The sequence below is a fragment of the Geotrypetes seraphini genome, chromosome 5, assembly GCF_902459505.1.
Source record: "Geotrypetes seraphini chromosome 5, aGeoSer1.1, whole genome shotgun sequence".
Classification (NCBI taxonomy): Eukaryota; Metazoa; Chordata; class Amphibia; order Gymnophiona; family Dermophiidae; genus Geotrypetes; species Geotrypetes seraphini.
In genome coordinates, this window is record NC_047088.1 from 162092245 (window position 1) to 162109696 (window position 17452).

General features: G+C 47.6%; 1 protein-coding gene across 8 annotated transcripts in view; it reads right to left on the bottom strand.

Annotated features, from left to right (window-relative positions):
- KANSL1L (KAT8 regulatory NSL complex subunit 1 like) overlaps nucleotides 1–17452 on the bottom strand; it is a 321832-nt gene that overhangs the window by 118335 nt on the left and 186045 nt on the right. For 6 of the 8 annotated variants that reach the window (XR_004539416.1, XR_004539417.1, XM_033944250.1 and 3 more), the window contains one exon: nucleotides 10718–10845. Coding sequence is in view for 6 of the 8 variants with exons in the window: in XM_033944250.1 (XP_033800141.1) it covers nucleotides 10718–10845 (128 nt within the window). In the remaining 2 variants the exon portion in view is untranslated. The remainder of the gene's footprint in view (nucleotides 1–10717; nucleotides 10846–17452) is intronic. The other 2 variants (XM_033944251.1, XM_033944248.1) reach the window with 1 other exon arrangement.

Below are 17452 nucleotides of genomic sequence, written 5' to 3' on the forward strand. Positions count from 1 at the left end.
CACCTTGAAGGCCTGCACCCCCCTTGAAGGCCTGTCCCTTCCCCTTGTAGGCCTGTCCCCCCCTTGAAGGCCTGCCTGCCTGTCCCCCCCTTGAAGGTCTGCACCCCCCACTTGAAGGCCTGTCCCACCCCCTTGTAGGCCTGTCCCTCCTTGAAGGCCTGCCTGCCTGCCTTTCCCCCCCTTGAAGGCCTGTCCCCCCTTGAAGGCCTGCACCCCCTTGAAGGCCTGCACTCCCTTGAAGGTCTGCACCCCCCCCCCCCCCGAAGGCCTGTCCCCCACTTGAAGGCTTGTACCACCCCCTTGTAGCTTCTCCCCCCCTTGTAGGCCTGTCCCCCCCTTGAAGGCCTGCCTGCCTGCCTTTCCCCCCCTTGAAGGCCTGCACCCCCTTGAAGGACTGCACCCCCCCCCGAAGGCCTGCACTCCCTTGAAGGTCTGCACCCCCCGAAGGCCTGTCCCCCCTTGAAGGCCTGTCCCACCCCCTTGTAGGCCTGTCCCCCCCTTGTAGGCCTGTCCCCCCTTTAAGGCCTGCCTGCCTGCCTTTCCCCCCCTTGAAGGCCTGTCTCCCCCTTGAAGGCCTGCACCCCCCTTGAAGGCCTGCACCCCCTTGAAGGCCTGCACCACCCCCCTCGAAGGCCTGCACTCCCTTGAAGGTCTGCACCCCCCCCCCCCGAAGGCCTGTCCCCCACTTGAAGGCTTGTACCACCCCCTTGTAGCTTCTCCCCCCCATGTAGGCCTGTCCCCCCCTTGAAGGCCTGCCTGCCTGCCTTTCCCCCCTTGAAGGCCTGTCCCCCCTTGAAGGCCTGCACCCCCTTGAAGGCCTGCACCACCCCCCTCGAAGGCCTGCACTCCCTTGAAGGTCTGCACCCCCCCCCCCGAAGGCCTGTCCCCCACTTGAAGGCTTGTACCACCCCCTTGTAGCTTCTCCCCCCCATGTAGGCCTGTCCCCCCCTTGAAGGCCTGCCTGCCTGCCTTTCCCCCCTTGAAGGCCTGCACCCCCTTGAAGGCCTGCACCCCCTTGAAGGACTGCACCCCCCCCGAAGGCCTGCACTCCCTTGAAGGTCTGCACCCCCCCGAAGGCCTGTCCCCCCCTTGAAGGCCTGTCCCCCCCCCTTGTAGGCCTGTCCCCCCCTTGTAGGCCTGTCCCCCCTTTAAGGCCTGCCTGCCTGCCTTTCCCCCCCTTGAAGGCCTGTCTCCCCCTTGAAGGCCTGCACCCCCCTTGAAGGCCTGCACCACCCCCCTCGAAGGCCTGCACTCCCGTGAAGGTCTGCACCCCCCCCCGAAGGCCTGTCCCCCACTTGAAGGCTTGTACCACCCCCTTGTAGCTTCTCCCCCCCATGTAGGCCTGTCCCCCCCTTGAAGGCCTGCCTGCCTGCCTTTCCCCCCCTTGAAGGCCTGCACCCCCTTGAAGGACTGCACCCCCCCCCCCGAAGGCCTGCACTCCCTTGAAGGTCTGCACCCCCCCGAAGGCCTGTTCCCCCCTTGAAGGCCTGTCCCTCCCCCTTGTAGGCCTGTCCCCCCCTTGTAGGCCTGTCCCCCCTTTAAGGCCTGCCTGCCTGCCTTTCCCCCCCTTGAAGGCCTGTCTCCCCCTTGAAGGCCTGCACCCCCCCTTGAAGGCCTGTCCCCCCCCCTTGTAGGCCTGTCCCCCCCCCCCTTGTAGGCCTGTCCCCCCCCTTGTAGGCCTGTCCCCCCCTTGAAGGCCTGCCTGCCTTTCCCCCCTTGAAGGCCTGTTCCCCCCCTTGAAGGCCTGCACCCCCTTGAAGGCCTACACCCCCCCCGAAGGCCTGCACCCCCCTGAAGGCCTGCCTGCCCCCCTTGAAGGCCTGCACCCCTTGAAGGTCTGCACCCCCCCCCGAAGGCCTGTCCCCCCTTGAAGGCCTGCCTGCCTGCCTGTCACCCCCTCCCCCTTGAAAGCCTGCTTGCCTGCCCGCCCGCCCCACCCTGAAGGCCTGATGCCCCGACCCACCCCGAAGGACCGCTCGCCCCCCTGGCCTCCCCGCACCACCTATGAACAGCCGCAGCAGGATCGCGAAGTCAGCGTCAGCGATCCCTGCGCTGCTTCCTGCGCCACGGTCCCGCCCCTCCTCTGACGTCAGAGGAGGGGCGGGATCGCGGCGCAGGAAGCAGCGCAGGGATGCTGACGCTGACTTCGCGATCCTGCTGCGGGCTGCTTCACAGGTGGTGCAGGAAGGTCAGTGGGGCGAGCGGTCCTTCGGGGGTGGCGGGGGACTGAACGGCAAGGCCGGGAACACCCCCTTAGGGCTGGTACCCGGGGCGGCCCGCCCCCCCCGCCCCCCCTAGGTACGCCACTGGATCTAATACATGAAACTCATTGGTAACTTCGAGATACCGGAGAAGCACTCACTTGACATTCAGCAAATGCAAAGCTTTTTCCTTTTTCTTAGGGTGAAAAGCAGGCAAATGAACTTCTTGATTGACGTGGAAGGCTGAGACTATTTTCAATAAGGATGGAAGTGTGTGCTAGGACAGTCCTGCTTCCATAAACTTAAGAACAGATCCCTACAGGACAGAGGTTTTAACTTGGAAACTTGTCTTGCCAATGTAATTGCCACCAGAAACACCATCTTGACTCTATGATCTAGAAGGGAAGCCTCCTGTAAGGGCTCATACGGAGCTCTACTGACACCTTGTGATACTGTGTTAAGATCCCAGAAAGGGACATGGACCGGAAGATGCAATCAAAGAGCCCCTTTAATAAACCGGGCGATTTCTAGTTTAGAAGCCAGAGAGCCTCTTTTCCCTGAGATTGGAAACATGAAAGGCCTGCTCTCTGTACCTTCAGCGATCCGAATGACAGACCCTTCTGAAGTCCCTCTTGCAAAAAATCCAGACTACTGAAATCAGAACGAGTAACAGATCTACATCATTCATAGCACACCAGTGCTGGAAAGACTTCCAGGCCTTGGCACAGGCTGCTACTGTCGATGGCTCCTTAGTTCTAAGCAGAGTTGAAATGACAACATCTGAGTAACCCTTGCTCATCAGAGCCACCCACTTAAGAGTCAAGCCGTAAGCTCAAAGTGTTCCAGATTCTCAATAGGGAAGGGACTATGAGTGAGAAGATCCACTTTGACCAACAGTCTGAGGTCTTCATTCACCTGGAGGCAAACTAGATCCACAAACTATGGTCTACGGGGCCAATCAAATGCCACTAGGACTATCAACCATGGATGACTCACTCTTTCTTTGACCACGGTTGGACTAACGTGTCCAACTCTGTGCTTCCGAGCTCATATCAGAGGCTATCAGATCCATCTGTTGATCCACCCATCGCCAAACTATGGAGTTGAATGCCTGGGTGGATAGTAACCATTCTCTTGGGATGAGAGTCTGCCATCTGAGAAAATTAGCCTTCCCATCTTCCACTCCCCCTATGTGCGTGGCCGAGAAAGCCTGTAGAAGGGCTACTGCCCACCAAAAGAGGAGATAAGCTTCTAGATGTAATGGAGTGCTTCTGATGCTTGTTAAGCTGAAGCACTAGTCGAATGGCTCAGAGTTCTAGGCGATTTATGGACCACTTTTGCTGAACCAGTGTCCAACAAGCCTGAAGTGGGTGTCCCATTGCAATGCCCCCGCCAATTGTAAAGGCTGGCATCAGTCATTAGAATCTCCTAGGAGGAAATTTTGAGAGGGATGCCCTTTGAGAGGGCATTCAGCTGCAGCTACCATCACACACTGCTCTTCACTTCTTGTACCCAGTGGTTGATGAAGCACTTCGCTTCTGGACAGTGGTTGATGAAGCAAGACCATCTGAGGAGACCATGAAGACAGAAGAGTTGCCCAAGGGACCACCTCTATGGCTGCCGCAATCAACCCCAAGACCTGCAGATAATTCCATGCCGTGGACGTCAGACTCTGTAGCAGGTCCGAAATCTGCTTCTGGAGCTTCAGTTTGCGTCGCTCTGGAAGAAAGTCCTGGCCTAAGACCATGCCAAACGAAACTCCCAGGTACTCCAGGTGCTGGATCGGCGTCAAGTTTGCTCTTCTTCAAGTTGATAATCCATCCCAAGTCCTGGAGGAGTTGAACCAATCTCAAAACTGCCAGTTCACATTCCTACTTGGATGGGGCTTTGATTAGCCAATTGTCTGAAAATGGGTGCACCTAGAACCCTGCCTTGCGGAGGTGCGCTGCTACCACCACCATCACCTTGGTAAAAGTGCAAGGTGACACCATGAGGCTTAAGGGGAGTGTCGAGAATGGAAAATGCTGCTCCAGGACATGAAACTACAGTCAAACCTCGGTTTGCGAGTAACGCGGTTTGCGAGTGTTTTGCAAGATGAGCAAAACACTTGAGCAAACTTTAACTCTCAAAACGAGTGTTGACTTGATCAACGAGTGTGACCCACCCCCCAAACCCTTATCTCCACCGGTAAACAGCACGCACCAACCTACACCGGCCCCACAGCCTTGCAATCTGCTCCTGATATTGCTGCCTGGATGTCCCTGGGCGGGGAGAGTTGTGCAAAGGTCCTCCCTCTAGCCCTGATTGGTGGAGGGCAGGATGGAAAGAAGGCGTCTCAGTTCCTTCTGCTACTTGGTAGTGGCAGGAAGGAGCTTATGCAGGAAGTGGTAGCAAAAGGGGGTGGAGCTTGACTGAAGAAATGCTGCATTCCGGCGCTGAACACGAGCCCCCCACCCTTCGCTTTCTTCAGCCCTGACACCCTCTTACTATCGCCTCTCTCGTCCTGTGTGGAGCTGCCAACACCCGGTGAAAGGCAATCAGTGCGTAACGTGGCCTTGAGGTGAGAGACGAGCGATAGCGGGAAAGCAGAACGAGATGGGCCAGTGAAGTGGAACCGGAACCTGGAGCAATAACGGGCACTGTGAGGTGATGCTGGAATTTTAATACTCTTGGAGCGGCTAGGGGCTGAGAGGGTGCCTGTACGGAGGAGCAGGCCTTGAGGTGAGAGCGGGAGTGCAAGAAAAGGGAAAGATGGTCTGTGGGGATTGAAAGAGAGGGGAGTACATATGCTGGGTTGGAGAGGGGAGGGGAAAAGAGGGAGAAGTGTTAGTCCACAAGACATAGGCCTGTTTTTGCAATGTGGAACGAATCATCCAAGTTTCCATTAATTGCTATTGGGAAACTTGTTTTGATATACGAGCACTTTGGATTACGAGCAGGCTTCTGGAACGAATTATGCTCGCAAACCAAGGTACCACTGTACTCCTATGGGCTGGAAAAATGGGAACTTTGGATTACGAGCAGGCTTCTGGAACGAATTATGCTCGCAAACCAAGGTACCACTGTACTCCTATGGGCTGGAAAAATGGGAACTACCCCAGCGCCATTGCAGCTTTGACCGATCGGTCTCCACACAGAAATGTGGCACTTTCAGTGCTGCATTGGCCGACTTGAGGTCCAGATTGGCCTCCAGTCATCTGAACCTTTCTTTGGTATGATAAAGTATATGGAGTACCTGTCTGAGACGGATTCCTCCACCGGTACCAACCCTATGGCACAAAAATCCAGTAGCCTTTGTACCTTTGCCGAGGCTGAAGGCTCTCTCCATCCATCCAGCACAAAACTCAATTTTAGAACCTTCTTGAACTTCTAGGACCCAATGGTCTGTGCCTATCTGAGCAGCGGCAATTCTTATGTTCTTATGAGGACCCTCAGCAGTTCAAATAGGCATTCTACATAAAAGACTCACAAGATCAGAGGTGAAGCCTTGTACTGCGGGTCTTGAGTAACCTGGCAGGAACTCTGTTGGTCCTCCTTGGCTCCATGATTGCACATGGTCAATGCACTTTCTGAGGGCTCTGCAAAGGGTCTCTTCCCTTGGGAATGCGCTTCCAGCAGATCCCCAGCTCTGGAGGATAAGGCTCCCGCCCATCCCAAGAGCAGATTGAACCTCAAACCCCAGAAAACCTCACGCCGTGAAGGGGGAGAGGACCACATAGACAGCCCACTATTAATCCCAGCCAAGATTGGAAGGAGTCAAAACAGCCTGCGCTGACTGATAAATCAGGAATATGAGCAAAAACAGGCTGCTTAGCTAGGTGTCCCTGAGGGCTGATTCTGCTACCAGCAGACTTCTGCAGCGCAAGTCTGCATTTTCTCCCAGGCAGGTCCCAACAAGTGGTAACCTCTGGGCACTGAGTCTCCAACCGACCACTTAGAAAAAAAATACCCAAAAAAGAAAGCCGCAGAGCAGAAACAATTCTGAGCAACTTGCTTGCAGAAAAAAAAATGAGTGGGTAGGAGCAGCTCCCTGGGAAGGAGGCAGAGTTCAAAAGATGACTGACAGTATTCTGCAAGCAACTTGCAGGTTCAGATGCAAAACCCTAGCATTCAGGGCCACTAGACACATTGCATTAGGTTCTAGATTAGGTTCTTACCTTACTACTATTTTGTTTCTAGTAGACAGGTGTGTCATTTTGGACGAACGGGTAATATCCCCTTGATCGCGAGCCGTGCAGAAGGAATCCACTCCAGTTTTTGAATCCCTTTTCCTTCACTAGAGGACTATGCTGCCCCCCCCCAAAGGAGGGGGGGGGTAATGGAGAAAATCTCCTAATTACAACTCTGTTCTGCTCTGCTCTGGGAGCCTAGGCCAATCAGGCCTTAAGTTTATCGGGGATGGTCTGGAAAGGGGCGGTCCCGCCTCATTTCAACGAGGCGAGTCTGCCTGCCAGTAGCAAGACCCGTCCATCCGGGCCTTAGTATACAAGTGTAGAACCACTATTGTTACAAACTTTTCTGCAAAATGGATTAGCTACTAGGGTCTGGAACTTGCTGAACCTGTAGGCTGAAGTGACTGTAACCAAAAATAAGACTTTCCGGGTCAGGTGTGACAGGTTATCTACTGGCTCAAAAGGGGTTTTCCTCAGCTAGGTAAAAATGACATTGAAATCCCATGACACTGTAGGTAACTTGATGGGGCTCTTCACTTGAATCAAGCCCCAAAGAAAAAGAACAATTAAGGCTGAGGAGAGATGGCTTTACTTTCTAGTTACTAGTAAGTGCAGAGAGAAATTATCATTCAAAAAGCATCTGAAAACTTATTTATTCGTTAAAGCTTTTTATTAGTTTTAAAAAGAAATGTATTTTTATAGTTGTATAGTGTGAACTTTTTATTAGAGTTATGCTAGTTTTAGTAAATATGTCTAGAACAATAGGATAGGATGTGTACTTTTATTATATTTTTGAGTATGTTTTGAATGTGTATGGTTTCTACTGTAACCTGCTTAGGTAATAAGCGGGGAACATATTTTTTAAATAAATAAACAGACAATTGCAGTAAGGTGAACCCTAACAGAGTTGGTCTTGAGATATGACTGACAAGTGTAGGATTGTAAAAGGATTCTAGGGCCTTGCATTCATACCAGAAGTCAAATCTCTTCTATTTAAACCAAAGAACCTTCTAGTAGAAGCTATTCTGGAACCAAAAGGATTTGAACACTCTATCAGGGTAGTTCAGTGAATCCACTGCTATCCTCTCAACATCAAAGCTGTGAGGGCTAGGAACTGGAGGATGTAGTAAGGTTGATATTAGTATTGGAAAAACTTCCAACCTCATTGGAAATCTGAAGTTCTAAAAGAAGTGGAGTCATGTCTGTCTTGGCTAGTAAGAGACAATCAAAATTATGGACCCTCAATCTTGACCAAGTTTCAGAAAAGTTTTTGCTGAGGTATTGGAGGATACAGATACAGAAGACCTTCTGCTCAAATGAATGAAACTGGATTCAGAATTGAGAATTTAGGGGATTATTTAGGTATCTGACATGGGAAATTGGATTGGATGATCCACATCCTCGAATAGCTGACTGAGATGACATCCTGAAGATTTCCTGTGGCCTGTGCTCACTGATTTGATAAGGTCCATTCAGCTGACTTTAGTATATTTCTGAAAACTGATATAAAAGAGTTAAAATCCATTGTTATGGAAAAAAATACATATGCCCAAGTTGTGCCTAGCAAGGCTCTTATGAACTCTAGTTACTGTGACAGGCTCAACTGTGCTTTGGGATAATTTATGACAAACATAAGAACATATATAACTTCCACAAGTCATAAAGAACCAGTGTTATAGTGAGCTTAACTATACATACTTTAATGCTTAGGTATCCAGGGATTTTCAGACAGCCACCCGAGTAGCATAACTCATGGTGGTAAGATCCTCATTAATCCAAACCTAGCATTTATGATGTTTTAACAAATTTTTTCTTTTTACTTATTTCATCTATGTAATGTACTTTATGTATGTAAATAAAGCCAACTTAGCTTTTTTATATATGATTTCTGTCCCCTTAGCCGACGCATTTCGCTATCACTTCATCAGGACGGGGAAATCTTGATTCATAATGTTTGCATGCTTCAACATTTCAATATAATAACAGGGGAAGTGCTCCAATTCTAACTACATTTCTTGATTCATAATGCTTGCATGCTTCAACATAGTCTCTGGCAGCTTAAAATGGCCGCAGCATTCTCTATCACTCTAAAATAGGGCAACTCCGATGACATCAGCCCCAAATAGGGCCAATCACAGCTAAAGAACTCAAAAAGGGCTAAAAGCAAACCCAAAGGAAGGAGCCCAACTTCAGAATAAAAGAGCCAAAACCCAGACTGGACTCAGGCTACATCCAAAAGAGGAAACTTATTTTCTCTCTTATTTTAAAAATCTACTTGAGCCATCCAGTCCGATGTTTCATTTAACCCAAAAGGAGTCATGGAATTTAGATTGTACATCTATCGTAGCTCATTGATGTTCAAAATCCTTTCAGAGTTACCTCCCTCCCACCCAACCACAGTCATGCCCATAACTCTCCATTTCAGATCTTTCAATGTGTGGTGACAGAGTTTCCAATGTCGCACTAAAGGCGATGTTCCATTATGAGTATTAACCCATGATTTATGCTCTGTCAGTCTTGTTTTGATCGCCCGCATGGTGCGGCCAATGTATAATTTGGGGCACTGGCATTGAATTAAATATATCACATAAACAGAGTTGCAATTAGTTACATATCTGGACGTGTAACATTTACCCGTGACAGGGTGTATCCAAGTCTCCCCTGCCATAGTATACTGGCACCATTGGCAACTTCCACAGGGTGCATGAAATCCTCTGATCTTGGGGACAGGTTCTCTCAATATGTTTTTATTTCTCCTAAATGAACATATAGGGCTATCACCCACCTCGGGATTTGCCAGTTTCACTATATGCCAGTGTTTTAAAACTGTGTGTTTGATTTTGTGGGCATGGACGGAGTATTTTTGGATGAATGCAACTGGCTCCATGGGGTCCATGTTATCAATTTTATCCTGTAGCAATAACTCACGTTGAGCATATTTGGCCCTTAAGTACGCTTTTTGGACTGCTTCCCTGGGATAAAATTGATAACACGGACGTTCACTGAATGTTCCTTCTTCTAGGTCATTGATGACAATATTAAATAAGATAGGCCCAAGTACCGAGCCCTGGGGCACACCGCTAGTCACTTTCTCCCAGTCTGAGAACTTCCCATTTATGCCCACTCTCTGCTTTCTGTTCTCCAGCCATTTGTCTACCATCTTAGTATATCTCCCTCTATTCCATGGCTTTGTAGTTTCCTGAGAAGTCTTTTATGTGGAACCTTGTCGAACGCTTTCTGGAAGTCCAAGTATATTATGTCCACCAGTTCCCCACTATCAATTTGTTTGTTCACTGTCTCAAAAAATTGAAGTAAATTTGTCAAACATGATTTCCCTTTCCTGAAGCCATGTTGACTGGCTGTCATCAGGTTGTGTGTATCCAAGTGCCGGACTATGCTATCTTTAATCAGTGCTTCAACCATCTTTCCAGATCTTTCCAGACGTAAGACTCACAGGTCTGTAGTTGCCCGGTTCTCCTCTTGATCCTTTTTTGAAAATTGGCGTGATGTTCGCTATCTTCCAGTCGTCCAGTTCTAATTGACAGGTTGGCAAGTTTTTGCAATAGTTCTCCGATTTCAACCTTCAGTTCTTTTAAGACTCTCGGGTGAATTCCATCCGGTCCAGGGGATTTTTCACTTTTAAGTTTGTCGATCTGGTAGTATATCTGGTCAAGTCCACTTCTACTGTGGTGAGGCTGTCCTCTTTTACTCCTTTGAACATTTTCACTGCTTCTGGTATTGTTGCGGTGTCCTCCTTCGTAAAGACAGACACAAAGAAGGATTTTAGTCTGTCTGAAATTTGTTTGTCTTCCTTGATGTACCCTTTTCTCCCCTGGTCGTCCAGCGGTCCCACCGCCTCTTTTGCAGGTGTTTTCCCTTTTACGTATCTAAAGAAGGGCTTGAAATTTTTGGCCTCTTGCGCTATTTTCTCTTCAAAGTCCTTTTTGGCATCCCTCACCGCCTTGTGACATCCACATTGGCCTTTAAGAGGAAAGACCTTAATCTTCATGCTATCTGTGAGCATTTGTATCTATTTCAATCTACCTATCCTTTCCAACTATTTGGGCTAGGATGACACTGTTCATCATTTGATCCATGAAAGTTATTAGAGTGTGATTTTACTCCATGTAGAGTCAAAATAAGGAGATAGATTAGATTAATAAATATATTAGATTAATAGATAGATAGATGCAATATGGAACACTTTTATTTATAATCACTTAAAATAGTTGGATTTATAAAGCTTAAACTGTTGCCACATTCTTAAGTTACCACCACTTAAACACTATTCAGTTTCATTTGGAAAAAGCTTGAATTCTGTTCCCGCATGGGTTTTTTGTTTACCTGTGCTGAGGGTTTCTGGGATAATCTTGACACAACAGGAGCATCAGGAACTGCAGATGAATTATTTTGAGAGCCTGATATATTCTGACAGGTGAAACTTGTTTCATATTTAGTGTCACTTTCTTCTGCTGTCAAAGAAGGCAAGAAAAGTAATGAATTTGCTCTCCTGAAAATGATGATAAAAACAGAAAAAAACCTTAGGGTACCTCAAGAATAGAAGATTAGGTTTTCACCTTAAATAATCTATTAGTCCCTGGAGGATTCAATATGCTAGGTGCTCAATCCCTTCCTGCAATTCAGGAGTTGCAGATATCCTAACACTTTTCTGAGCACAGGCTCCTCCCACCTTAGAAAGAGTTAGAAACCCCTGCAGTTCAGTCCTAAAGCTAAGCAGTATACTTGAACAAATCCATGACAAGAAAAGGGGGGTACTGAGGAAGCTCCCCATCAACAACAATTTCTGAACTGGTCTGCTCTGCAAAACATGAAAATAAGCAACACAGAAAAACATTGAGGAGCAATGTAAAACTAAACTGCTGTGTGCAATGAGAACTCACATGAAACAGCCTTCGGCAATATGCATACTCACAAAACAGTGAACTCCCCACAGGATCAGTCTACTAGCTGGAAGATTCTCAAGCCTGTAAGGAGAATAACCGAGGCAGAAAACAGGTGGTTTAAAACAACTGAGCTTACACAGAGAGGGCAGACTGTACTGAATCCTTCAGAGACTAACACAGGGGTGTCAAAGTCCCTCCTCGAGGGCTGCAATCCAGTCGGGTTTTCAGGATTTCCCCAATGAATATGCATGAGATCTATTTATATGCACTGCTTTCAATGTTTACTAATAGATCTCATGCATATTCACTGGGGAAATCCTGAAAACCCGACTGGATTGCAGCCCTTGAGGAGGGACTTTGACACCCCTGTGTTAGTCTCTGAAGGATTCAGTATGCTAGGTGACGGGAGGGACAGAAGAACCTGCTCACAATACCGAGGGTCCCAAAAGTGGCATCAGTGTGAGCTGCTACATCCACCCAGTAAAACTGGGTAAAGGTATAAAGAGAAGACCAAGTAGCCACCCTGCAAATTTCATCTGGATGAATAGTGCTAGACTCCACTCACGAAGTGGTAACACTTCTAGTTGAGTATGCCTTAAGGCAGGGGTATCAAAGTCCCTCCTCGAGGGCCGTAATCCAGTCGGGTTTTCAGGATTTCCCCAATGAATATGCATGAGATCTATTTGCATGCACTTCTTTCATTGTATGCTAATAGATCACATGCATATTCATTGGGGAAATCCCCGACTGTGTTGCGGCCCTTGAGAAGGGACTTTGACAACCCTGCCTTAAGGGAAGCTGGCAGCTGCTTTCCTCAAGTGATATAAGTCATGGAAATGGCCTTACGAATCCATCGAGCGATCGAAGTCTTTGATGTGAGCTGACCACGTTGAGGTGGAGCAGTGAGGACAAAGATGATCAGACAGCCAAAAATAAAGTTTCAAGTTTATTTAAAATTTGATAAATCGCTTAATCAAACTTCTAAGCAAGACTATTGATGTCCCAACTTGCACAAGATCTGATCCTTTCTCTCCCAGCCTGTGGAAAGAAACGCAGGCAAATTAACATGGAAGGTGGAAACCACCTTTGGCAGAAAGGAAGGCATAGTACGGAGAACAATTCCTATGCCCATTATTCAGAGAAAGGATTCCCTGCATGAAAGAGCTCGAAGCTCCAAAATAAACTGTGCTGAGACAATGGTGACTAGAAACAGTGTCTTGATGTTCGGATTCAAAAGAGTAGCATCCTTTAGTGCAAACTGTACCGCCTGAGATTTCAGGTATGCCGCAACACGGTGGAGAGAAGGAAAGTCATCCGCGCCGGCTCTCACAGCGAAAGGCATGTCCTTTAGGCAGTCAGACGGCGCAGATGACTCTCCTCCTTGCTGGCATCTTTCCTCCTCTCCCCTCCTCCCAGATCCTTCCACTGAAGTGGGTCACAGCCAGATAAGCCTCTGCGCATGTGCGGATGTCTATGCAATAATGACGTCATCGAATTGACGACCGCGCACATCCGGGTGCCTTCTGGTCGGGGCACTGGGTTTAGTGTATCACCGGCCGGAAAGTTTGCGAGACTGCTTTAGTGATTCGAATGGGGCTTCCTCAAGACCCTGTAGAATGATGTTAAGATTCAACAAAGGGAAAGGATGACAAGGGAAGCCGCAAATGAAGCGCCCCTCAGAAAACTGGTCATATCTGGATGAGCAGTAAGCAAACTAGAACCCCTGTAGGCCCTGAAGCACAAAAAGCCTGCTACCTAAACTTTAAGGAAGGCCACCGCAAAACATTTATCTAAACCTTCGAGTTCTCTGCTGAAGTCATCAAGTCCATCTAGGGCTGACCCTAGCGGTGTACGATCAGATGTAATGCTTTCTGCGAGAAGGACCATTCTCCTGTGTCCAGGAAGTCTGCCTGTATGTTGATGACAACGGCCACATGGGCTGCCAAGAGAGACAAAAAATGTCTGCTCAGTGAAACAGAATGCGAGCTTCCTGGCCCAAGGGAGCACTTCTTGTGCTGTGGCATTGTCTGAGAACACTCGCACCGCTTTTCCTTCCAGAGTAGGCTGGAGAGCAAGCAATGCCAGTCGAATTGACCAAAGCTCCAGACGATTGATCAACCAATGCCTCTAAGGAGGAGTCCATTTTCCTGAATGGAGCGGTCCCCACAGTGAGCACTCTAACCCGACAGGCTGGCATCTGTCATAAGAGTTATCCGTTCAGATCTGAAGAAGCTTGCCTGGCAAAAAGCCTTCCCCTGAAGCCATCAGTGCAGATTGCTGCAAGCTGGTTCCATCCAGGTAAGTGGCATCTGAAGGGGATGACGCTGCGAAGACCACCAAGAGAGGAGGGACTTCTGCAGAGGACACGTGCACTCTGGCCCAGGGGATTGCCTCCAAGGAGATTGCCATAGACCTCAGCATCTGCAGATAATGCCAGGCTGTGGGAGCTGGAAGATCCAGAAGATCTCTGATCTGCTGCTGAAGTTTATTTGCGTGGCTCCGGAAGAAACACACGACCCTGCCGGGTGTCGAAGAGAAGGCACAGAAATTCCAAGGTCTGGAACAGCGTCAACTGGCTCTTCTTGAAGTTGACAATCCAACCTAAGCCCTGCAGAAGAGAGACCATCGTCTCCACCGAACATTCGCACTCCTGTCGAGCTGGAGCCCTGGTCCAATTAAGTATGGACCAGAACACCCTGCCTGCAGAGAAAAGCTGCTACAATTACTATCACCTTGGTGAAAGTGTGGGGGAGCTGTCGCAAGCCCAAAGGGAAGAGCCACAAACTGGAAATGTTGTTGCAGAACATGGAAATGCAGAAACCTGCGATGCTCCGGTAAAATTGGAATATGGAGGTAAGCCTCTGTGAGATCCAAGGGTATTAGAAACTCCATAGGAGACACAGCAGTAATGACCATGCACACGGTTTCCATTCAGAAATGATGAACCAGCAGGAAGTGACTAACCAACTTGAGATCCAGAGTGGGTCTCCAGTCCTCTGAACTTTTCTTTGGCATGATAAAGTATAAGGAGTATCTGCTTAAGCCCGATTCATGTTTTGGAACAGGTTCGTTGATTCAGATGTCCAGGAAACACTGTACAGTAGCATGGACCTTTTACCCCTTCTATGACCATCCTGCTGGCAAGTCCAGAAACAAATATGGATGCAGGCAAAATAAATCTATCTTGTGACCATCCTGAATGATGTCCAGCACCCATTGAACTGAGGATATGCAAGCCCACTCCTGGTAATACTGATAAAGTCAGCCCCTGATATAAAGAAGCCCTGCTTGATTTCTGTAATCATTGGGGCTTTTTAGGAATATCTCTGGGAGGAGAGCCTGAGGATTCCTGATAAAATTGGCAGGAGGGATGAAAATCACTATAGTCTTCTCAAAGTCCAGCAAGACTTGTTCACAGGGAGAGACTCAGGTCGGTGATCAGCAACCCTGACAATGAGGTCATTCAAATCCGTCTCAAAAAGAAGCTGTTCCTTGAAAGGAAGTCAGCTTAAAGTGTCCCCAGCCCAATGTCAGATCCAAAGAGTTTGGCATGCAGACCCAGCATAAGAAGTCGAATGAAATCATAAAGGGCGTCCTCCACATAATTCACACTGTCCATCAGTAGCTGGGGACAGACATTCACTGCCACAGAGGGCACATTGCATTCTAATGTGACAGGCATGCGCTGCAAAGGAGGCTGCTGCCGCTGCCTTTATACCTGAAGAAGCCACTTCAAAAAGCTTTTTCAATATAATGTCTACTCTGCGATCCTGGGAATCCTTATGCATTACTCCCCCATTGCTAGGGAGGGCCATGCACCTTGTAAACCGCACCACAACAGAATCCACCTTAGGTTGCTCAAAAAACTGCTGAAAATCAGGAGCTAGCGGATAAATCTTAAGTCATAGCTTTAGAGAGCCTGAAAGAGCTTTTTGGGGTATTCCATTGTTCCGTAACCAGACCAAGAAGCTATAGATAGGATGGAAAAAAGGAGGACAGCACATTAGAACGGTCCATGACCGAACACTATGATATGGAAAGTGGAGATTCCAATTTGAGCTCTTTCAGAGCCTCAGCAATAAAATGGTGGACAGAGCCATGGTTAAAAAGTCTGCAGATGGCAGGGTTCTCTCACCCAAATCCAGATTCTCAGGGCGACCATGCTGACCAGTCCCAGCAAGGGTATCAACCGGATCCAAAATAGAAGAAGTGTCAGGAGACAAAAGAGGCATAATATCACTATGGCAACTAATGCAATTGAGCTCTGCCACAGCTGGATGAGAGGGTTCATGAAAAGGGATCTCTGCCACTGGCACAACTGGCTTAGAAGACAAGCTGGGTCCACACCGTGCCAAAAGAATCAGAATGCAGGCTTTGGCGCCAGACTTCAGAACAGCCTCTGGGCGAGACTTTATTCTGAAATCATGGACCCCAGCTCTCCAGCTCTGGAAGTCAGTCATTCATCAAGCGCTGATCCGACATAATCAAAGCACACATTTGACAGATTAGGGACTGATGAGTTCATCCCGAACAATTTTTAATCAAATCAAGGGGTTTTGAGGCAGAAATAAAAAACTTTGAAAAAAAAAAAATAGATAAAAATCTAAGATGGCCACCGCCTGCAAATTTGCACCAAAAACAGCAAAAATAAACAAATTCTGAATATAAGAAATAGTGATTTAGGGTTGTGGGAGACATGAACCCTACCCGTAAAACTCAAAAAAGAATTTTACGCATTCCACAAACCACCCCCCAATCTCCCATAGGAAATAATAGAAGTGTACTTACAGTCTAGTGCCTGCCTATCAGCTCTGTTTAAACTGCAGCTGAATGGAGAAAGGATTTTCTGCCTCAAAAACTGTTCCAAATAACCAAACTTGAAGATCTTTAGACAGCCAGTTGGACGGACTTCGACTGTAACCTCCACCCTCATGAAGCCACTCTACATGACTGGGGCAGGAAACACAGCTTGCGGCCTGAAACCCAGAGGGTCTTTTACTCAGGATGCACACAGCCTACGCTTAAACTCCTGAAAAGGTCAGAGTGCAAGCGAACTCCCAGGGGAATGGACCCCGCCCCCAAAGTCTGAGAAGGGTGGCACACAGCAGGCTGGCTCCAATGATTCACCTAAGCTTCACTGTGAAGCAGCAGTCCAGCTCTGTAGGACTGCACCCTTTCCTCCGACAGAGGACCACTGAAAAGGGTCTCCCGGCACTCAAGTCACCAAAAAAAAATGAACCTAAGCAAAGAAAAAGAAGCAGAGCAGAAGACTTCTGTACGGATTGCTTGCAGAAATTGAAACTGCAGGGGGCTCTAAGGCAAAAGGAGCATGTGCTCAGAAAAGTGTTAGGATTTCTGCAACCCCCGGATTGCAGGAAGGGATTGAGCACCTAGCGTATTGAATTCGAAAGGGACGTAACATAATTTACAATTTTTGTAGCACCTTGTTTTATTTAAAGTATTAAGGGTGCTACATTTACTCAATTCCGATTCTACTGGGATATCAAATTATTACAGTAAAAGCTTGTTTATCCAACATAAATGGGACAGAAAACAATGGTAATGCCTTAAACAATGCATTTATGCGTAAATTTCAAAATTTTAGAATGCAAAAACAATAATAATAATAACTTTATTTTTCTATACTGCCATAGTCAAATGACTTCAAAGCGGTTCACATTGAAAGAAGGCTGGACAATCAGTGAATTACAGAATGCAAGAAGAGAAATGTTACATAAGAAATAGGAGTTACATGAGAAATTACATCAGGTTTGCAAAGGGGAAATATCAGTGAGTGAAGGCCATCTGTTTAGGCGATGAATTTGTCAAACAGAACAGTTTTAATGGAAATAAGCCACTGTAGTATACTATACTATAAAATAAGACAAATGGTAAATATAAATTATAAAAGTGTTTTGCAAGATTCTGTAATTAATGTTTATTTTCCCATTTTACTTCTCTTCCTCACTGCAAGGTCTTGCTAGTGTCTTAACAAACATAATGGTTACTGTGGATGGGAAGACTAGATGGGCCATTTTGCCTTTATCTGCCGTCATGTTTCTTTGTTTCTATTACATCAGTAGTAGTTGCTTCCTTTTGTTGCACATCAGTGCAACCTCCAACCTCAACTGCCTTGACCCCTTCATTATGATTTGACTTTTACAAATTTTCTTTA